This window comes from Gavia stellata, chromosome 2 (genome assembly GCF_030936135.1).
Source record: "Gavia stellata isolate bGavSte3 chromosome 2, bGavSte3.hap2, whole genome shotgun sequence".
In the NCBI taxonomy this organism is placed as follows: Eukaryota; Metazoa; Chordata; class Aves; order Gaviiformes; family Gaviidae; genus Gavia; species Gavia stellata.
This window is the reverse complement of record NC_082595.1, coordinates 106,910,438-106,934,659: the sequence shown is the minus strand read 5'-3', so window position 1 is coordinate 106,934,659 and position 24,222 is coordinate 106,910,438. Positions and strand designations below refer to the sequence as shown.

General features: G+C 41.1%; 1 protein-coding gene across 2 annotated transcripts in view; it reads right to left on the bottom strand.

The window, feature by feature from the left end:
• Nucleotides 1-24,222, bottom strand: part of CLIC5 (chloride intracellular channel 5) — a 77,814-nt gene extending 53,592 nt beyond the window's left edge. The window contains exon 1 of one of the 2 annotated variants that reach the window (XM_059827792.1): nt 23,734-24,222. In XM_059827792.1, the coding sequence (XP_059683775.1) occupies nt 23,734-24,222 (489 nt within the window). Of the gene's footprint in view, nt 1-1,212; nt 1,481-23,733 lie in introns of those variants that run through there. The other variant, XM_059827803.1, reaches the window with a different exon arrangement.

Below are 24,222 nucleotides of genomic sequence, written 5' to 3'. Positions count from 1 at the left end.
AACACTCCCTCCCAACTTGGTGTCGTCTGCAAACTTGCTGAGGGTGCACTCTATCCCCTCATCCAGATCATCAATGAAGACATTAAACAAGACTGGTCCCAAAACTGAGCCCTGGGGGACTCCGCTTGTGACCGGCCGCCAGCTGGATTTCACCCCATTCACTACAACTCTCTGGGCTCGGCCATCCAGCCAGTTTTTTACCCAGCGAAGAGTGTACCTGTCTAAACCACGGGCCGCCAGCTTCTCTAGGAGAATACTGTGGGGAACAGTGTCAAAGGCTTTACTGAAGTCCAGGCAAACAACATCAACAGCCTTCCCCTCGTCCACTAGGCGGGTCACCTGGTCATAGAAGGAGATCAGGTTGGTCAAGCAGGACCTGCCTTTCATGAACCCGTGCTGGCTTGGCCTGATCCCTTGGGTATTCTGCACGTGTCCCGTGAGCGCCCTCAAGATGAGCCTCTCCATAACCTCTCCATAGTTTGCTATTAATAAGGGTGTATGTGTAAGGGGTTTGAACTGTGCCACTGATTTTAATGGTAAGACTTTCATAGCCCAAGACCAACAGACATACCCAATTTGAAACATTCTGAAATCCTACCATATAACAGGTGTACTTATTTTTCTGTATTTTCATTAAATCAGTTTCTCAGTTTTCTCAGTCACCCTTGTATAAAATCAGAATGAGCTTCAGGCTGAGGTAACTGAGAGTAAAAACTAATTTAGTTTTCATTTTTTTAGAAAAAAAAAGTATTGCAGGAAATAATCGAAGACTGCCAGCTTATCTCAATCCTTTTTGATTTATAATCCGTTAGTGTTTCAGACCTGGCAGCCTCTACCGAGGTACAAAATCATGGTACCCCTCAGCTCTTCACGCTCTCTTCCCAAAAATGGAGAAGGAAGTCAGGATACTTAGTGAAAAACCTGGCAGTCTAAAGTTAGGACACAGTACATTGCAGGCAGCAGGCTAAGAATAACAGGACAAACTCAGGAGGAGAGAAATAACAATAAAATACAGGAACTCTGACTCTCCCTCTGCAACATTACCTAATTCTAATGTCACGGAGAAGAAAGCAGTGTGAATGTGTGTGCAAGAGATAACAGGCTGTCAAAGCACCGCTTCTGCTCAGCGCCAGAAAATTAAAGTTTGATTATTCAGTAGAAGCCGCGCTGATCCGAGAGTCACACCAGTGTCCAGTTCACAGCGCAACTTACCTTTACAAAGAGCTCAATTTCAGGGTCCTTTCCTTCCCCATTAGTCGGAACAGAGTCTGTCATTTTTCACCCCCAAGGCTACCAGCTGATCTCCTGCTATTAAGTGGCAAAAGGAGGTTTCAACTGCACAGCAGGTAGGTTTCCCTTCCGAACAGCTCTCACAAAGCTCTTAAAACATCATTTGTAATGATAAAGCTTGAAACCAGCCGAGAAAACAAGTTTGCAGCTTAATAAATAAATAATAATTATAAAAAAAAAGGCAGGCAGCAGAGAAGCAGTCCCTGTTACGACTGCGTAGCTCTTCAGAGCAACAAGTGCTGCTGTGCTCTGGTACAGTATCCTCATCTGTCAGAGCTGCAGTTCTCACCGCCTGCCCAAAATAGCCCAGAGCATAAAAAAAGAGGGTGGGGTTAACTCACAGGGGAGGAGACAAGCTCCTGGTACCTACGGCAGGATCAGTCTCTGAGCAAATAGTTCTGCTCTTCCCCATTTTCAGCATTTCTGTTGTTCCCTCCCTTACTCCGCGGCTGGGAGCACCAGTGACAGGGGAAGAGGGAGGGTCTGCAGCAGGCTGGTTTCATTGCTTTAAGCAATGGTGATGGTTTTGCCTTCTTTTCTGAAGGGTATTTGTCCTGCTTCTAGCTGTTCAAGATCCTAATATTGTTATTGCTAAGAATGGTAAAGAAAAAAGAGCCTAATTTCTTCACCCTGTGCATTGGCTGTTGCATCGGTGCAAGGAGCGTCCAGAAAAGCAGAGCTCTGCCTTGGCGAAAACCCCTGTGTGTGGTGTAAAGCGGTACAGAAGCCGAAACTGAATATTCTTAGGTGAGAAAAGCACCCATGGTGCCACCACTCCTAGTAGGGTTCAGGAGCAAAGGAACAGGAATGGGGTTACGCAGGAGAACGAAAAGCTTCAGGGCCCTGGGAAAATAAAATCTTGGGGTCCCATAACTATTTCTCAGTGTGTCCCTTGGGGTGGTGACTGTAGCAGGGGGAACAGGAGAGTGATGATATGCTGGGGTGGAGTATGGAAGAAAACTTCCAAGGGCTTCAGCCTGCTATTGACATACTGTCGTCATCTGTACTCCCTTCCTTCGCCCTGCATTCCTCGCGTGACTCAGAGGTCACCACACAGCAACCCTAAGCGAGAGGTGGCACACAACAGAAAGGCCTGACACAGCTAAAAGGCACGGAGGAAGGAGTGCTGGCACAGGAGAGGAGAGCGGGCAAAGGCAAAGGGGTCGGGCGGGACCTCCTCTTCGTTGCCATCATCGCCTGGAGGGACTGGCTACCTTCCTGCCCTCCTGCCCTTGGAAAGTCCCTTCCTTCACCTCTGCCCCTGCTGCCCTCTGCTCCTGTTTCGGGACTGCTGCAGCTCCAGCTCGCAGGCTGTCGGCAGCTTGCATTGCCAGACACCAGCAATTTTACCTTCCCCTTCTGACACGGAGAGGCCTTTTGGGGATGGCTTTGACACGATCAAACACTCGCCTTTCCTGAAAGTGCTCTTAGCTGTGTGCTTTCGTGATGATCTTTAATTCCCTCCATGACCTCTAGGCATTTGACACAGGTCCAGAGCAGTAGCAGCCAATGTCTCCGTGGCTCTTTGGGTAAGCTCTAAGGGAATTTCCCACAACCGCTGTTTCCCGTGCACTCCATGAAGCGCTGAAACGGTTAACAAGTAAATCTCATTATGCTGTTGCAACTGTAATTACAAGATAATCAACATTATAATTAGGGTAAAGGTGTGCTTATGGTTTTCAGATCTAATTAGCACTCATTCAAATAACTGGAAGGTTAACTATAAGAGAATTAAACGTTATTACTCCTTTGATTTCAAATTTTTACATGCGATTTTTGGACTAGGTACATTAATTACCAAACATTTATAGTATAATTATTCTTAGGCTTACAGGCAAACTTCCAAGGACATGGGCGAAGTGTACTTATGTGTAGCAAAAAGAATCATTGCATTGTAATTATATATTACAGTTACAATAGTCTGCCAAAAACATAAGTATAGTCACCGTATCTCTAAAATGCATCCCTAAATAACATATTATCAACTACATGATTGTAAGCTTTTGTTTTTGCTGAAAAAATGTTTTGCTTTAGCACCTCATGCGACGATGTAATTTCCCTTTAATGAAGGCTCCTGGAAACAACGGGAAGTGGGTCATCTTGACTGAGGTTACCTGTAGCTCCAGCCTCATTGAAAACACTGTTTAGATATAAGCAAGTACTTTAAACAAATTATAAGGAGCGTATATATCAGCTCTGGAAGAGAAAATACTGCCAGCTATAAGGTCAGCGAGTAGGTAATACCGCTAATACTAAACCAAAATGTTTAAATAAAATCAGCATTGAAGATAATGGCACTTATAAAATGTGATGCATGTGACCTATTTAGATGTCTATTTTAGAATGAAAAAATGTGCCCTAGAAGTGCCTACTTTTTTCCACTGGTAATAAAGGGAGCCCAGGGTAACAAGCTCAGATAAAGACATTATAACGGTCAGACAAATCCTACCGTAATTATTAAGTAATAGAAATCTGTGACTTTAGTGCCCGATTTCTATGCACGTATCATCTCCCACTTCAGAAGTTGTGCATGCCTTACACTTCTGAAAGTTAAACTCTAGATGCAGCAATTTCAGTAGAGACTCAACGTGTCAAAACATTTAAATCCTTCCTTCCCAATCACCATCTGGCTTTAGTGGTGTATTACAATTAGTTCGCAAGACGAAGATTATTGTGCTGAGGCTCAGCAAAGCAGAAAGTAAACTGTGCGATACAGCGAAAGGGAGCTAAGATACCCTGAAGCCATTTCCATCTTGACCCAGATACAAACTACTGCAGGAATGGGCCAGAGCCCATCTGGTTCAAGATGCTTCTGGGCAGCAGTGCCCCTGGAAGGTCCCTTCCCCATCCGCTTTCACCCATGAGGCACCACCTTGCACTCATCCCCTACCCCAGGACTTGATACGGGGTGCTCAGAGGCTACAGAAGCTGTAGTGTGAATACCACACATCTGGTATTCCAGCTGTGCTTGTAGGTATCCACAGAGAGAATAACCCAGCCCACCTCAAAAAAACTCTGATTTTCAAAAATCTCCCTATGGAACCCCTAGAAGAGACCAAGCAAAACAGAGTCCTTGTTATTATAAATACTGTGGGTTTTAAAATAGATTCTGAAAGCTTGATTTAAGATAAACATTATAGGAGGCAACGAGTAGGAGGAAATATATATATATATATATATGTACTACTTCAGGAATCTATTCATGCATTTACTGCGTTGCTGCCTTATAAAACTGACTTATCACTTACATCTGGGTGGAACCTTTTTGACTATAATGGTTATTATTGTCTACACGGCTCTGTTTTGTGTTATGAAATCAGCTCTTTCTTCAGCCAAATTAAGGGTAAGATACTGATAAATAATTAGTACACTCTCATTTTACCGCAAAGAATGAGTCTCTTAGTTTGGCCTATCATTTTCTCACAAGTCAGAAGTAGCAGAGGCTTTGAGTTACGTACAAGAATATTAGACACTGAATTATGAACTCTTCATAAGCCAAGCCATTATAGTTTGAGGTTTATGAGATATATAAATGAATATGAGTATGTCATCCCATTAATAAAAGAAGAGGGTAGCTTCAGAAAAGGAACTGACACATCTCCACGTAAGACCTCTATTGTAGGTGAACTCTGACGCACTATCAGCTTTCACAAGCCTGATCCAAGCTTCACTTCCAGCAAAGATTTGTCCCGAGGGGGTGACTCAGAGGCCAAGCATCCAGAATGTAATTCTATCGTGGAGTTCTCCAGCAGACCGCTAAGTTACCAAGAAGGATCAGGGCACAGAGCGCATCCATCCCCAGCGTCGCTGGGTGCTGCCACCCAGCTCATGCCATGAGAGCGGGGCATTACAAGTTTTACATGACACAGGTAACATTTTTCGTGTTGTGAATACACTTCCATTATGGATGAAAAGAAGAAGGAAAATCTCGGTGCAGCTGCAGTAAATGGTATTTGGGGCTATGATTTTAGCTGGGAATTATTTAACTGCTTAATTGTATAAAAAAACACAACTAAGCAGCAACCAGGTACTAAACCAGCATCTTTGAACGGGTTATGAAAATATATCTTCTGGGGGCAGTTCTGAATTACGGGTAATTTGCCACTGCAGTTATTGCACGCTGGTAGCTTCGACATGCTACTCATTTAACAAGTTAACAAATGCAAGGAATCAATCCAATAATTTTAATTTCCTTCTGAATTACAATGTGTCACTATCAAGTTCTTGTTTGATCTTCAGAAAAATCAAAAGGGAATTGTCTCAGATATTTGGGGTCAGACTGCATGTTCCCCTCCCTAGATGCACAAGACATGCAAGGATGTACAAAGCTCTTCTCATTAGCCTCATGCCAGGGTTGGGTGAGCAGATATTTTCTCTCAACTCCAGAGACGGATGGTGCCTCAAGACCTGTTGGTTTGATGGAGGAACTGTGATTTTGTTCCCTCTTAAAAATCGTCCCACACTCCAGGGCATAGAACAAAAGACATCAAGTAATACAACAGGCGTACAGCCTGAATGTCCCAAGAAATGGGATGGGATGGCAAAACCTAGGCCAGAAAACTTTTCACTCCTTTTAACTGGCACATTTTGGATAGCTTGCTCTACATCCATCCCCAGACATTATGAATCTGCCATAGCCATGAGCTACAGCAGCTCTCCTTTACCTTATGAAAATGCATTATTTTGACTCCAAAGGTCTCTGGATGAAACTCAGTTGTTTAACAGAATGGTAGATCACTAGAATCTAGTGATTCAGGACTGGAGTTTTGCAAAGTAAGTTCTAGTTCAAAAGCATGAAATTATTTTTATATATAATTATGTTTTCACTTGGATGCAGTATCAAAATTTGCTGTAACATTAATAAGCATTAACAACTTCAAGAGAAAAACCCACTGCTCTTGAGTGTGAAGAGGGATTTCGTTACGGATAATTTTCTCAGCGCTCACACTGAGACAGCCACAGCTAACCATTCACAGGGAATGGGCACTTAAAAGGTACAAAATCATCTCCTAATACTGCATTCAGCAGAGAGGCTTCCAGAGGGCAAAGATACTTCCAAACAGGACTGAGACTGCCCCGGAAAGTCGTATTGTAGGGGATATAATGGAGAGCATTACAGATTGTCCCGAACTGTAGGCTATACGGATAATGTAGCTGATGAAAGGAGGAATATAGATATCCTCAGCCCTTGCTTTTCCTCCATACTGTTAGGTGTTATGAAGAAAAACAACACCAGGTAAGCGTGATGCACCCGTTGTTGTTGACTCACTGCTGTCACAGAACTAAAATTACATGATTTTACTTACAAGTCTGCAGCAGAGTAATGCATATCCCTGTCTTAATCTACAAGTGTTCTTAGTGCAAGGCCCTATTTAGATTATTTCTGTTCATTTCTTGGTATGCTTCTTGTCATAAATTAAGTCTAAATTAATTAGGATTTGAAGCATGTACATGCAAACTAGGATTAAATCCCCCCAAGCAAAAGACCAGCACACGAAACACACTACTCCAGTCCCAATTTATGAATTATTATTTACTGAAAGTGTTCAAAATGGCACATACATCTCATGCAGATCTCTGGCTAGGTTTCAATTCCCCCCTGTAAATGAGGCCCAAAGAATGGGCAATTGCTGCTGATTTCATCGGATACATTTGTGTTTCACTCCGTTGTTTAGCAAACAATTTGGCTGAAAGCAGAAATTACTTTCTATATTCTGATGCACATTTTTTCTAAAAGATGAAGCCTTCAGCAACTCAGTTTGAAATTACTCGTGACTCAGACTAGTTCCCATGGGTTCAAATGTTGGCGTCAGTGACATTTAGCTGTGCCAGATGAAGCCATAAAGTACCTGCACAGCAGGTTACACGCATGGATCTGCACAACAGATTACAGGATCCTCTGTGGTGTATGTACTATTTGACTTCAGAAAAGGGCTTCTGGCTTTTGGCTCCCTGATAAACCCACGCTTGTTCAGTATGAAACAGCAGGGATCAAGATCTTTACATCTCTCTTTATGGCAGCAAAGTTTAACCTCTGCAAACATTATGGCTCACCTCATCAATGGCAGTGCTGTACGCCTGGGTTAATGCAGCTGGCTGACCTTGAGCCTTACACTGAACTGTAGAACTCTTCCATTCTCCTTAGAAAACTGCCCTCATTCATTTTTCATTTCACCTTTTGGTACTTCTGTGATAAAGTTTCCACAAAGTTTGCCAGTGAACAAGCTCACTTTCCTTAGTGCATCACCTCAAGCTGTTATTAAATGAACGGTGGGTTGTTTGGGTTATTTTTCCTTCTTTATTCAACACAAGAGTTCAAGGTCTTGAAGCACCTGACATTGACTTAGTAATATCTCTTTTTAGTTTTTCTTTGCTTGAGGACCCTTTTCACTGCAGACTTAAGTGGTTAGTTAAGCACAGGTGTGAACCCCTCTTCTGCAACTAGCCTTTCATGTTAGTAGATTTTCGCTGGTGACCACCATGCGTGAGTTATTAGGACTTCAGAGACCACGTCCCACATCCTTAAGTGAAAGACAGTGGTGGCAATTCTTAAAGAAGAGCTTAGCTTCAGACTGAAAGTAAATCTTAGTGTGAAATTCAGCTGTGAGCACAGTGTGAATAGCAATGGGGTCTTGTTTAAGTCTGTCCGTATTGGAAATACTGGGTAGTCTAAATAGAAAGATGTTAAGATTTTCTTCCTCTTAAATGGAAGATTTTCCAAAAATTTTTTGCCTTTTCCCCAAATCACAAAATTTTCACAGAGCGCGTAGCAGGTATCACTTTTATAAGGAAGGTGTGGGCCCTTGGTCACCAGCTGCAATACCTGGAAGCAACCTCACAGATCACCAACATGTCAAAGCCCAGAGTCATCTTTGCAGTCTCACTGCTCTGACCTTGGTGACGACTATGATACAATTGTGTGGAAAATGGACTAGGTTTTCCTGGGAGACCTACATCAGTTAGAAAAGTGCTAATGAGATACGGAGCCCCTCATTATTAGCAATTTCTACCCATTCCTAGCCAAGCAGCAAGTGAGAGTTGATGCCAGACTAATTCATAAATATATATAAAGGTATCCCATCACGTTGAGAGAAAGCCTAAATTCCCCTGTGGAGGATGGCACCAATAAGGGACTCTCAGGTTATCTCTTGGCTACACGTTAACACAGAAAATTGACTTTCAGAGAGGAAAGGCAAAGAGTTCAGAAGGGTGAAGTTAGGTGTGCTGTAAGGATTGACTCCTCTCAGCTCTGTATCTCGACTAGGTGGAAACCACTGTGTGGGAGTTTCTACCACCACTGCTCATGCTGGGTCTCCTGACCAGAAAAAGACTGAAAAAAGACAGAAAAAGTATACAGAACTACCAAGCCAACATCCTCCTCAATTATCTCGTTTGCCATGAGAGATCTCTGAATTTAAACAATAAATTAAAAGGTAATTGAATGTTCCTATGAAAGGGAAAATGGTTAGGCAGTTATAAGTGACCTTTTCAGAAAATTAAGTGTATCAAATCAAAACTGAAGGCAAGTTAGCCAGGTCATCTGTCAATCTTGTAGGATATTATAAACGTTGCAGTGTTATCATTATAAACCAGAAAAAAAATTAAAATACCGTAACTAAAATGAAAGGGAATCCACCCATACAAATTTCATAGTGCAAAGCTTCATAAAATCAGAGGAGGACAGAGCAACTGGAATTAATACATGAGGGGATAGTTTACTATTGATAGGGCTGACACCGCCACCTATTTTTAAGACTTCCTAATGCTTTCCCTGATTACACCCCATTTTCAACTCAATGTAACTTTTGCCAGACTTTAAAAGAGGAGCTCTTCAAGACAGGTGTCTGCCTTCTTTATTCATCCAAAGCGCTTCAGACGCCCAAAGGTTTATCTTGCAATGCAATCAACAACTGAAGTCACTGTTCCCCGGAGGTCTACAGCTTAAAACAGAAGACAGGCAGAGCTTGAAAGGGAACAGAAATGCAAGGAAGTGACCTGATTTCCCCAGAATCAACAGCAAGGCTAAGAATAGACTCCTGAACTCCTCAATGCCAGCTTAGTCAAATCATTGTCAAATAAAGACACATTTGTTCAGAATCCCATCGTCAAGGAGTATGCTCCCTATACAGGTGATTATGTGAGTATGTACACAAGTCCAACGTTCTTGTACACAAAACCACAGATATTCCGCAGGCAAACTTCCAAAGACATTCCACCAGCCCACCTGTCACGCTCTGCTCAGAAAACCTACTTGGAAAATCTGGCCTTCAGTTTGTGTCTTTTTTTTTTTTTTAATAGTAGAACTTGGTTACTTCCCCCATGAGTCACACAGTCCAGTGTGTGTCTTCATTTGACGGGTTAATTGTTAAGTGGAATTAAGCAGCAGAATGTTCTTTGGTCACGTATTTACAGGGACTTGGAGAACACCGTCTCCTCCCTCGCTGGCAGTTGAGGAGGGAATGCCAGGGCAGCTGTGCTGCTCGCTGGGCTTTTATACCGCTGCTATTTTTAGCTGTTATCAGCCACGGTGCGCAAGGCCAATCAGCACCCGATGCCTGCAAGAAACTCTGCTCCCGTCCAAACTTCATTCTTGGCAATCTCACAGGGAGGAGCCAAATGACTATGAATTTGCTGCTCCAAAATTCTGCTGTTCATTATACGGTCTTACTGACACACGGCAAGGCACAGGCACACCAAAGTACATGTGTAGTGAGGACCACAATGAAGTTACTGATTCAACAGATAAGCACCCTGTCTACATTTGGTGAAAATAAGTAAATTTAAAGTACCTCATGAAGTCCAATAAAGTATGCAGTGCTGCAGTATGATATATCTGTGTTTATATAACTGTGTGGTTTTTACAGAGGTGCTCTTTCTTATGTCACCTTGTTACTACGCACTATGTAACTAGAAACTATTTATTGCTGATTATTTGCAAATCCACGGGGTCACCAAAGGAAGGGGAGAAAGACTGGTGCCTCTTCAAAATAGGCCACGTGGTGTATAACAAATTTTTGATACTGGACCTTTGTCCAGTGTATTTGTTCAGTATCTTTTCACAGAAATATGACCTTGTAGAAACTTTAGGCTTTGAGAAATTGATGGTGGGGTTAGACTGCTCAGACATAGACCTCCAGGGCCATGTTGGATGCCCTGGGGTATCCTGCCCAGCCTCCAGCAGTTGCTTTTCACAGGATCAGACCTCCTACATGCTACAGCAGCTGAATCACTTCCCCAGCTGACAAAGCTGCTCTTTCTCAGGTGGTACCTGGTCAGATTTATCAGGTGATCAGAGTTCCCCATGAGTTGCTCTATAACTTAATGATTGACCTGCAAGAAATTTAGACTGGATGAATTCCTTAAGACAGTCTATATTGGGTCCTGGGGTGTTTAATTCAAATAGATTGTCTCTGAGGTTTGTGAACTGCCACTTCTAGCCAAAGTAAGAATTACTCCTTCTCCTTTTTCAGCTTCTATTCCACCATGGAAACAAAAGAGAAAAGCAAGCAGCTCAGACCAATGTTCAAGAAATTTTCTGTCTGACAGACAATCATTAAAACAGACTTCATAAATTTTACACAGATGAATCCCCAGATCCAAACAGTCTCCAGACTGCATGTTTGCAGCGAAGTATCTTGAGTAATATCCTGTCTGCACTGAATCAGTGCAATACTCTTATTAATTTCAGCACAGCTTACATTTTCAGCCTGAGCATGCTACTGTTTAGAAATAACCCTGAAATCTCACCGAGGCCCACTGAGCAGACAGCATATTAACCATGATCCACATTGATTCACTTGATTAAAAAGACTTGCCCTATAGCCCTTTATCATATTCATCCAAACTGACAAGTTTAATTTTCTTTAGTCCCCAAAATGACATACAATGAGACTGAAACATTAGATAATGAAATTAAAATATAGCAATTAGTTTCTTACCTTACATCTAAATTTATCCATGATTTCTCTATATGATAACATTTTAAATTAGTTAAGCTCTCTATCTTCATAAAGCAAAGGATGGCATTTTAGTATTCTCCACTGAACTTCCTCTGACTTCAACACTATGATTCTTCTCTAAAGGCTCATCAGCTTTTAAAAAAAAAAGTCCTGCTATTATTCCTTTTCCCAAAGCACTGAAGTATTTAAGTAGAAACATAATTTTATTAATTTAAAATGGTTGAAAAAAATGTGAATTACAGTTCTTATACGCTAAAACATCAGGCACGTGGTTTATACTTTTTATGGATAAGCATCAGAGCATTCAGCAGGCTACAGCACTGAGCTCTTGGATAACTTCTTTTTTTAAACAACTGGGATATGAGTGCAGTCTTCATTATTAATGGGCCTTCTTGATGGTCTGTGAAAAAGCCCATGATAGGTACAAGAAAGGTTACCTTCCATGCCTGAACCACAGTGTGATAGGGGAAAAAAAAAAAAAAAAAAAAAAGCACTAACAAAAGTACTCTTAGGTCAACAAGTCTACTCTATGAAATTCAGGATTCCTGAATTCTTTCCTCCTGTACTTCTCTGAAAAGTTCCTAGCTAACAGACATTAAAATTAGGAAGAATTTCTAATGACATTAAGGAAAAAAAAACTTTATAAGTTTAAATTCTTTCTCCTGGTATTCCTGTTTAATGAGGACTTGCCAGTATTATTTAGATACCTCACTGACCAATCACATGCCATTTCTGACTAACAGAGACCCTCTTGCAATGAGGGGCCACCAAAGTATCAGCATTACAGATAAGGATGCACATATTTATAGAGCAAATATAAATGTGGGGCAAGTATAAAACACTTCTGCTGGCCAGATTTTTAATCAAACACATTTTAAAATAAATCCAAAACATGTACAAATATATGTGAGCAGAGGGCAGAAGAGAGATTAAATACCTATAAATTCAGATGCAAAGCTTCCACTCCTTCCATTTGCTTCTCAACCAGTCCTCAAGCTACAGGGATACAGTGTTGAGCTTCAGATCACAGAATCACAGAATCATTAAGGTTGGAAAAGACCTGTAAGATCATCAAGTCCAACCAAGATGCTAAGATTTCCCAAAGAGCAGTAACATAAACAAGTGAACAACCCCATCTAAGTGTCAATTCAGGATCAAGAGAGAAGCCCTTTAAAGCTGTTGATTTTAAGATTCCGGGCCAGTACGTGTGAGCACTCTTAAGGCCATTGGGACAGTGGGAATCATGCCATGCTGGTGCTCTGCAGGCAGACTAGGGAACCTTGCAATGATGTTAGAAAAACATTACAGTTGCTAAAAGGAAAACAAGTGTCAGTATAAGTGAAAAACTGTGAAAGGCACCAAGAAATTAATGAAGTTTTTCTAACTGTCTCTAACGTCTTTATGTCGGGACATTTCACCTCAAATTGAATGATGTGTTTACTTAAACAATTGTAGGTATCTTAAACCAGGAGGTTATTAAAAGAATCTTTTTTGCTGCTTGTTTAGTCTAGCTATAAAAGTAGAAGCAACCTGAGACAGGATGCAGATGTGAAGAAAAAAAAGGCATCTTTGTGGAAAGAAGGTACGTGCAGAAGGGAATTACTATGACGACTGGAAGAAATGGAGACAAAAAAGATTGGCTGGTTTAGCCCAAAAACACAGAATCACAGAATCATTAAGGCTGGAAAAGACCTGTAAGATCATCAAGTCCAACCACCAACCCAACACCACCATGCCCACTAAACCATGTCCCACAATGCCACATCTACACGTTCCTTGAACACCTCCAGTGAGGGTGATTCCACCACCTCCCTGGGCAGCCTGTTCCAATGCTTCACCACTCTCTCTGTAAAGAAATTTTTCCTAATATCCAGCCTAAACCTCCCCTGGTGCAACTTGAGGCCATTTCCTCTTGTCCTGTCACTTGTCACTTGGGAGAAGAGACCAACACCCACCTCTCTGCAACCCCCTTTCAGGTAATTGTAGAGAGCGGTGAGGTCTCCCCTCAGCCTCCTCTTCTCCAGACTGAACAACCTCAGTTCCCTCAGCTGCTCCTCATCAGACTTGTGCTCCAGACCCCTCACCAGCTTCGTCGCCCTTCTCTGGACACGCTCCAGCACCTCAATGTCCTTCTTGTAGTGAGGGGCCCAAAACTGAACACAGCATTCGAGGTGCGGCCTCACCAGCGCCGAGTACAGGGGCACGATCCCCTCCCGACTCCTGCTGGCCACACTCTTTCTGATCCAGGCCAGGATGCCGTTGGCCTTCTTGGCCACCTGGGCACACTGCTGGCTCATCTTCAGCCGGCTGTCGACCAACACCCCCAGGTCCTTTTCTGCGGGGCAGCTTTCCAGCCACTCGTCCCCAAGCCTGTAGCGTTGCATGGGGTTGTTGTGACCCAAGTGCAGGACCCGGCACTTGGCCTTGTTGAACCTCATACAATTGGCCTCAGCCCATCAATCCAGCCTGTCCAGATCCCTCTGCAGAGCCTTCCGACCCTCCAGCAGATCAACGCTCCCGCCCAGCTTGGTGTCATCTGCAAACTTACTGAGGGAGCACTCGATCATCTGAGGATGTCTAAGCCTAAACTGATTTTACAAAGCGCTAAATGAAAGAATGAATGCTAATAGACCATGCTGGCACAAGAACAAGGATGTATTAGCTGCACATGAATAAATGTCATTTGGAAATTAGAGTAAGGTGTCAAACCATCAGAGCAGTGACGTTCTGAAACAGATTTCCAAAATTAATAATAATGGCCATTTAGTTTTTAGATTGACCTTGATCAGTTTATGAATTATGTATTATATGACGAGGTTGTCTGTGACAGAAAAAGGACTCTATTTCATGTTCCAAAAGGTCACCTCCAATCCTATGAAATTTTTTTCAGATTAACAGGAACCAAAAAAAAAAAAAAAAATTATCTTGGTGAGTGTGCAAAGGTTTCTACCTTTCTGTGCCCAATTTTTTTAAACATATAAGCAGGAAAATACTGTTTTTCTCTCAGAAAATGTGTTCAAGTTTTACTTCATTAACACTTACACACTGCTTTGAGGTGATTGCATGGAGGCTGTAACAGAAAATCAATTAACTTGCGAATCAAAATCCTGGTTTCAAACACTGCTTGCCTGTACTGAAACCAGACCTGTGCACTAACCAATTCACTTCTCCTCTATTCCTAATTGTATCATTATAACTTCATGAAGGCCACTGATGTCTTACAGCATTATCAGGGATGTACCAACAGTAAAAAGTCAACCATAATTGTATCATTAATTGATATGAAAAGGGTCATCTAGAGGTCTAAATATAAAAATCACACCTGCAGATACCAAATCAATGACTCATTTTAAAGTGACATGCCACCTCTTGCGGTTTTTTTTCCCCACGGAAGGTAGTTTCATACAGGTTCGTAACATTTGCCATTAAGCAGTTGTAAGTATTTTAAAAATTGCCACCGATACAGAAAAATATTCAGGTATTTCTTTTCAGCCACAATCACAGTGTATGAGAGAACACCAAAATTATTTCTAATGGACCAGTAAATACAGTTGCAGAACAGTGGAAAATTTCCCTCCAATACTGGGTCTTATGACCCAAAGAAACAAAGCAGATTCTCTTTTCACAATTAAGATCTTAAGTTATGTTTGAACTGGTACCTAGGAATTCAAACCTAGTAAATTCAGTTGGCCTTTCTCTTCTACTATGGTGTCTAAAATAAAAAGTAACTACAAAACAAATACAGTTGAACGAAACCTATATGGGGGTTGCTGTTAAGAAAAGGATAAAGGTTGACTGAAGTTAAAGAAAGTGCTTGTTCTCAGTCTTGGAAAGATGCTAAGATATATCACATGATTTTATCTGATTAAGATAGACTGTCCAGTGAACTGTCCAACATTGCAATGTTTGTTCACTGTTGCACTTCAGCTGTTGCTGAGTGTGGACACGGAAAGAAAAAGAAAAATTAAATAGCCTGGGGTGGGTGGAATAAAAAAAAAAAAAAAAACTGGTCTGGAGTTTGTTTCCAGATACCCATTATCAGAATTGGCTTCCAGCCTAATCTAGTAATCCAGGCTTTGTATTTAAACTATCACTGGTGGCATTCAGTTTTTTTAACTTCAGGTGATTATACTCTTGTATGCAGTGAAAGTTTATGGCTTGATTCAGTTGCCTAAACCGAGATATCCAGCAGCATATGAGAGGCCCTAGGATAGCTGAGGAACTCTGTAAACATACATGAGAAAGGATCTATGGGAGACCCGTGGCCTTCTGCAGAGGCAGCTGGAGGCCAGGAGGGAAGGCTTAAGGCATCTAAAGCAGCACTGGATGCCTATGCTTGGAAAACTGAATCAGGACCCTACTCAATGCAACTAATGGCATCTACAGAACAACAAACCTCACCCTACACCCGATGCCTACACTTGGCCATGTGAATTAACATCCCATTGCACTATTTCAGATAGCTTTTTGCTGCAAAAGGAGCCTAGATATCCTGCAGAGATGTAGTTAATAGCTTACAGACACACCTTAAGTCGGGTGTGCCAAATCCAACCCTTGATATCTAAAGAAAACAAAGAACAGAGAAGAAAAGCAGCTTTCCTCTTGCGGATCCCAAAATAATTTACACAGATCATTCCCAGTTGTTTTGCAGGGACTATCTATTACTTTCTTTGTAAAACACCAGTCTCAGTAGAGCTGCTCTTCAGGCACTTCTGCAATAAACAATTAAAAATAATACAAATCCCTCTATATTGGACAGAAACCATTTAACCAGCTGACAGCACTGCTACATAGATAAGTTGTCAGGGATAGCAAAAAAAGTAATCAATCCACAAATCTAAACATTTTCCTCTCCTAAAATGCAACAAAAGGAACTAAGATGTTTCAAAAGAAAACAACAAACCAGGCTGGGATAACAGTCTTATTTTCAGAACATCAAAGAGGGAGTCACAAAAAAAATTTGTAGGAAAAAGAAACAAGTAAATAAATCCCATTTTAATTTTCCCTCAGTATGGCCTACATATTTACATTGTATTTGCTATTGCTGCAATCACTGTGCAGTAACAATTTCCTAGACAATATGGGTCCGTATTTTGAAGCTGTTGCTACGCTACTGTGCTATACCCAGCCACAGTCGCTGCTGGAGCCAAAAGCTGAAGGTGGCACGGGAGTGTCAGCTGGAAATTGATTCACGGACCTTTCCGGAGGCAGAAAAGGTGCATGAGCAAGGCACAGACTCAGCAGAGGTCAGAAGCAAGACCTTTTACCCTTTGTATGCAAGAGATTAAGCAAGCTGCTATGCCCTGCTGCTAAAGCACACGTTCTGTTCATGACTGATAGTTGGGGAACTGGATGTTATCTGTAACAGAACTGCCGTTCACTAATCTTTTCACACAAGCACACAGAGTAATTCAGATAAGCATAAATCAAGCTATGAAGAGACCCACAACACAGTTTTCCTCCTCAGAAATAAGGGTTACATAGCTACTAGGTTTATATGTTAAGACTTAAGAGATTACCCGTCTCCTGTCCATGAAAGAGTGTAGAAAGTAGCCATAAAGCCATACTGTGTCTGCATAGTATGGTGCAGAGATATTACAGATGTATATTTTCTAAATTAGTAGAGCAAAAGCATTGCTGATAGTGTGCTCCACATTGAATTTATATCAGAGCAATTCTCTGACTTCAAAACAATACTGTTTTCAGTGACAGGTGATGAGACTCTGATCACCTCACTGAGAAACCTAATGCTTTTAAAGTCAAATGGCCGGTTCAAACGGTGCAATAGTACTGCATTACAGCTGCTTGCAAACAGGTGAGTAATAAATGGTTGAGACTGTTACAGAAGCATTTATTGGGAAAACACCAGGGCTAGAAGATGAACTCTGTAATCCTAAACAAAATGTTAAAGGATACACAAATCTGCTAAAATACAGCAGATATAGTGTCCCGACTAGAGAGTTGGACAGATGAGGAATTAAAGATGCAATTGCTGTAATAATTTTTATTGGCACTGCTAAATACACTACCTGTACCTGAAACACAGAGCTTAAGAAATATATAAAGGAAAAGGTCAAAAAAACCCCTAAAACAACAGAAAATCCCCACAACATACCAAACCACTAAAACTTTAGAAATCATAGAATGTTTTGGGTTGGGGACCTTAAAGATCATCTAGTTCCAACCCCCCTGCCATGGGCAGGGACATTGTCCACTAGACCGGGTTGCTCAAAGCCCCGTCCAACCTGGCCTTGAACACTTCCAGGGTTGGGGCATCCACAGCTTCTCTGGGCAACCTGTTCCAATGCCTCACCACCTTCACAGGACAGAATTTCTTCCTTATAGCTAATCTAAATCTACCCTCTTTCAGCTTAAAGCCATTACCCCTTGTCCTATCACTACAGGCCCTGGTAAAAAGTCACTCTCCAGCTTTCTTGTAGGTCCCTTCAGGTACTGGAAGGCTGCAATAAGGTCTCCCCGGAACCTTCTCTTCTCCAGGCTGAACAACCCCAACTCTCTCAGCATGTCTTCATAGGAGAGGTGCTCCAGCCCTCTGATCATCTTCGTGGCCCTCCTCCGGACCCGCTCCAACAGGTCCATGTCCTTCTTATGTTGGGGGCCCCAGAGCTGGACACAGTACTCCAGGTGGGGTCTCCTGAGAGTAGAATAGAGGGGCAGAATCACCTCCCTTGACCTGCTGGTCACATTTCTTTTGATGCAGCCCAGGATACGTTTAGCTTTCTGGGCTGCAAGCGCACACTGCCAGCTTATGTTGAGCTTCTCGTCAACCAATGATAATGGTGACTCAGTGAAATGAAATGATGACTCCAGCTTGAAGGCAGGCTGAAGGAATTGAGTTTGTTTAGTCTAGGAAAGCAAAGACTGAAGGAAATTTGATGTGTGTCTTCCAATACATAACAGATTTCTCTATTGAAAAAAATAGCATAAATCAGAGCAAGTGAATTTTAACAAAGGAAAATTTTTGTCTCAGGAAAATAATTAAGCATTGACAGAGACTAACTGGTGTAAGTGCTGAATCTGCATCACTGAATGTTTTCAAAGAAGCATCTATTAGGGATAGTCTAGATAAGACTGAGAGCAGGAGGACACATCTTATCACTTCATATTCCAGACCTGTATTTCTATACTTAGTTGTACTTGTAAACTATTTTAAGTAAGACTATTTCAGTGAAAAACATCCATTAATTTAATTAAAATTACTAAAAAGGGTATCACATTAGGATATTGGCTCCCCATTAGTCATTTCTTGCTGTGTACATGTTAACTTCAGTATGTTGCATCTTGGTGTGTAAATCTGCCATGAGTGGAGAACTCTGGAAATAGTTCTTGGATCTTTTCCTTGCTCAAGTTGCTCAGTTAACACTATTTAAAAGGTGGATTATGATTCATTTAACCTTTTTCTAAGCTTATTCATAAGACCAAAATAATATTTGCTTACTTCTATTACATTTATTATAAAAAATATTTTAAAAAGCAAAAATGTCATAAAAAGCCAAATTACTATAATTTTATGTGCATATAGAGGGTTACATCTGCCACCTGGCTTCAGCCAGAACTCATTCTACTACCTGCAAACCTCAGTGGAGAAGATATAGTTTAACACCCGCCTTATGTGCTGTATCAGAGTCTATTAAAAGACTACCCGGCTTGCATTGCTAAAAGGTATTTGGACACCCAATTATGCTTGCAAATATCTACCACCCCAAATTTGCAGTTGTTTTACTCTGTAGACTATGAGTGTAGCAAGAAATAAGTGGTTGAAAATTTGAAAAACTGATATTCTCATTAATGTTGATATCCATCCCTTTAACTGAAACCCCCTGCAGGACTTCCTACTGAAAGCCACAAATGTTCACCTATGCTGGGTACTCTTTTACTTTTCATCTGCTTCTACAAAATGCTCAGTTCTGCTCAGCAAAGCACCAGCATAACGACTCACTTAAGACTGGGCATACACATGGTTACACTATGATTTGGTTCTGCTCTTTTCAAATAATACATGCTAAAAATTAGCTATGTCCTGTAACTTCATGTTCTAAACCATTAATACACATTTTTAAACAAAACTTTCTCTACAGATACCAATATGCTCCATAAAACAACAGAAAAGCCAACTCAATGGGAAGGAGCGTGATTTTTGCAGTGATACAAGTGATTAAGCTCACCGTCCCTATTAAGAACATGGTCTGGCATTCACAACAGTTCAGCTCAACTTCGTGAGTCAGTAGGGAGCTAACACAGGGTTGTACCGTCAAGTTAGAGCCCTCAGACCTTCCTGACTTGGAAACAAGGGAGTGGGAAGCATCTTGCAGGAAAAACAGAAATGTCCTTCCTTTCCCAGCTACTGACTTAAAGAAATTTTACTACAGGATTCAATAATCCCAATGGAAACAGCTAAAAGTTTAAGTTCTGATGTACAGGGAAGTTAAAAGCAGTATCTTTCTTAAAACAGCATTCTTAAATATAAGCACTGGTATCCAGTGAAAGGACAGGAGGCAATGGGCACAAATTGATACACAAAATTCCATTTAAACATAGGAAAACACATTTTTACCATGAGGGTAGCACATTGGAATGGTTGCACAGAGAAGCTGTGGATTCTTCATCTTTGGAAATAGTCAAAACCTGGCCAGACATGGCTCTGAGCAACCTGCTCTAGGTGACCCTGCTCTGAGTAAGCGGTTAGACTAGACAATCTCCAGAGGTGCCTTCCAGCATCCGTAACTCTGTTACCCCAGTGCAGTGATCGAACATGCAGGTTCACGATGCTAAACCACTGTATTAAATTTGTATTGTTTGCATAACACAAGGTGTTTATTGCTCCGGGTAAGGAAATACCTTCCTTCTCCTGTGGCACAAATCTGTACAGAGAGGTATAATCCATAGCCAGTCTCAAGTCATCAATAAACCGGAAGGGCAATAATTTGCTTCTCAAAAGAAAATAGGGGGAGTATTCTTTAAATAACACCTCAAGCTTCAAGAAAACAAAAAGTTAAAATTTTCAAAGAAACCTAGCCTCAGAACAAATGCCCTGCTAAACAGGGAAATGCAGCATGCAAGTGAAAAGGTTGGACCTCTGAGCAAGAGCTACAATTAGATCGAGCTGTCCTATGCACTCAGTAACATAGCCTGTATGTATGTCAGTTATATTTCTGTTCAAATTTCAAAGGCTTTTGTTGGCAGAAATTACAACGTTATTGAAAGGGCATTAAGGTGGCTGTGACAAGCCTGGACATGCTGGATTCAGACAAACAGCTCCATGTTGGTACATGCTATATTCTGCTACTAAAGGTACAGGGAATTCCTTGATGAAAGCCAAATTTTTTTACCTTATGGCACATCCTGAAATAGTCCACTGATGAGGACATAGTTACCAAGTACCGATAATCACTGAAAGATGAGTGAATGCGAATTAAAGATCTTCTTGGCGTCCAGTAACACAGGATGGACTACAGAAAAGATTATCCGGTCTGACTGAAACTATGGTCCTAATGCAACAGCACTTACAATATTCTGATGAAGTTAAATATCTATTCTAGCCAGTGCGCTGCAACTAAGCCAGCTAGACTAAGTTAGATACCATTTAATCTTCCCACTTTTTCTGGTTTTCAGCCAGCAGCGACCTGTCTGACACTCACCCTTCTGGCCACTCAAGAGATTTATTAGTGCTACAAACAAAGCAAGGAGTAAATAGTGGCAGAATTGTCATTACCACTATTGTCCCGCAGCAAAAGGTCCTGCTGTCACTGTTAATGTCTGCAGAAAAGAGCAAATCCAGAAGACGAACCCAATTTCAGAGCAACGCTGGCCTCAGGTGGACTAGAGACCATATCAGAAAGGAACCGCCTATGAATAATGGCCGTTGACACAACCGAGAGATTTGGTTCCTACGTGCATAAGAAGTGATAGCCCTCAGGTATTTTGCAATTCTTGTTACATATTACTCTATGACCCTCCATTTTATAGGCAGACTTTTGCTATCTAGATAGTTAAAGATAGCGAAGCTGGCTCTTCACTCCATGGAGTTAGTGCTTTATTACCTTGATACCAGAAAGAAAGAAAAGCAAAAATCCAAAAATGAAATGTCATCAATTTCTCAAGGCATAAAATGCTGTCATAGGAGTTCAGTTCAGCCACTGGCACAGAAGTATCCAGTGCCCTGCCCACCAGGCCTCCAGCTCCTGCTGGAGGAAGACCACAGCATGGATCACCTGAAGGCCTCACGTCTCCTCTTCCAGCCAGGTAGGGATGTCTTGGGGCTCAAGGACATCTCAAAGGCAGTAGGCACTCATGTTTTGGCAAGTGAACAGAGTCCAAAGTTTGTGCTTCTCTCTAGACTAGCTGATAAGCCCCTTTATGGGATACTTAGCTATTCTGCACAACAAAAGCAAGGAAAAGGACTTCCTCACTCCTTCACCATGACAGTTCTTTTCAAAATGCCCCTCTTGTCACTTTTCAGAAATCCAAATTAACCCCATCATCTCTGCTTGAATGGGAGCATCTGCACACATTTTCTCTTTTCATGCATAGAAAGAGAGGACACCATTATTTTGAAACAAGAGGAACGTGAAAGAATAAGGAATAGAGAGAGAGGATTTTAAAGCCAAAATACAACACTCATGTTGCTAACACAATGAAGTTGCTAACAAACAAAATATACTCAATTGCTGCAACTTTTAAAACATGTATGCAGGACTACAAGCAGAGATATGAACTAGAACCAACACCATAGATCTTACTTTGTCCACACGTTTTTAGCAATCACCATGATCCAGTCACAGAAATAGGACAGCTGCTGCTTCAAAGAGTCATACCATGTAAGTCCTACCAAGGTAACAAAACGGCCAAGTGCCCTCACACATGGCTCTCATAGCCCACTTCTACAGAAATCAGTAGCAAAAACCCCTTGTGGCAGTACACACAGACCCAGAAGGATTCACGACCCAGCAATTAGTAAATACTCCCTTCTCCTGAAGAATACACACCTTTTTACAAGAGTAGCTGCAGTAACGTTGAAATTCAAGAGAAATGGCTGAAGTTTTATGGTTTTTCTTATGCAGAATAAGACTAAGCAACCTGATAGCCATTTCTGGTTTGTTTGTTTGAGGTTTTTTTTTAATTTATCAACAATTTAAATGATCTACCTTTATGCAAAAATTAGAAAAGCAATCACAAAGGATTGTCACATAGAGAAGGGAAACATGAAGGGGGAATAACATCAACTTTTCATCTACAGGAAGACATGACACAAAGGAAAACACATTTAAATCATAACTTTCTTAATGCATTCAAAAGAATCTCAAGATTCTGTTGACACTTTATGGAAGCATTCTCCTTTATCCTACAAGTAAATGTAGGATAACTTTTTAGCTAACTCTGTTTTCCAAGAAATCCAAGATTTACAACAGAAACCAAACGCAGTATTAGGACAGTCCACCAAGCCATTTTATCTCTCCTAGCTCATACAAGATAATCAGCATCTCACACCAATGCGAAGGTTATAGTGTGCTCCTGCCTAAATAAACTAAATTAACCAAATACAGACATTGCTAAAAACACTTCTCACTATGCATGGCAACAAAATCTCTTACCCTGCTTTCAAAGCACCTGTGGAACCGAGGAACAGATTCTAATAATCTTACTTATGTTGAAAAGTGACAAACTTCACAAGACTTCTGTTGAAGTAACAAGAGTATTACACTCATGGTGTATGGTCCTATTCAAGGGAAACAAGAACTCGAAAATTTATCTCTTATGTAGTTAAAAAGGAGGAACTGTCAGGTCTGTGTTACAGCCTAATAAATATTGAGAATGGTTGAATACAAGAGCTTTTATAAAGGGAAGAGTACAGTGTTTATTTAAGAACACGGGTATTTACGGTTAGAGAAAATGTGAAAGTCCCTTCAGTAATTTACACTTAACGTGAAATTAATGAAAAATATATGTTAAAATTGTCACAGAAATACATTAAATATTGAAAGAAATAAAAGAAAGACCTCTCTTTCAGGGATGAGCATTTGTGGAAATTTTATTCCCATTATTTAAAGTATATATTTTGTTTTCTTTACAGCATTAGTAACTATCACTTTGGAGCTATTAGCTGTTAGATAGATAGTGAAACACAGGGATAGCTGAACTAGCTTAACTAAACCAGTTCAAGTAATAACAGTCTAGTAACAACAGGGAGATACCACAGAAGGAATGTATTGCAGCAACAGTCAGAATACTTTCATCATACTCATACTTCCACTTGAAATTAAGAAATCCCAGGCATCTCCACACAACACAAGTCTTCTCTTTCTGTGCCTTAAGATGTAAGAGGTAAGTGAATGCCTTGGCCCCCTGCAGCACACAGGCAGAGTTGCTAACAAAGCAGCAGGTAGCTGTATTTTACTGATTTGGAGGACACAAATTGATTTGGGGTTTAAAACTACTATATTCTTAGGAGCACCCAAGCTCTTACCTTTACAAATATGGAAATCTCATAATCTTCCTGAAAGTTGTCAGTTTCTCCAAAGTTATTGTTAAGAGGGAACTTGAGGGAAGTTGAAGAGTTGGAAGAAGTGCTCTGGCTCCGATGCAACTGGAAATCTGGAGGAAAATGCACGTTTCTTTCAAACATCATGCCCTCTACATGTTTATCTTCCAGAGTTGGGCTCATCAGATCCATCTCCTGGTATGGGTGGTCTTCGTCAGCACCATGGTGAGATGAAGAACCATCTTCCCCATCAGCCCCATGCTGAGAGGCCACAGAATTACTACAGCTATCTTCTGAGTTCTCTTGACTACTATCCATGCTCTCTGGGATAGTAGTGATGGAAGAAGGAGATGCTGGATCTTCATGGACATGATCATAAAGATTATCTCCTTTGTCTTCCTCAGATTCTGGAATCTCATAGATATTGGTGGTGTTAATATTTTGATAAACGTTGGTAAAGACCTGATCTTCCAT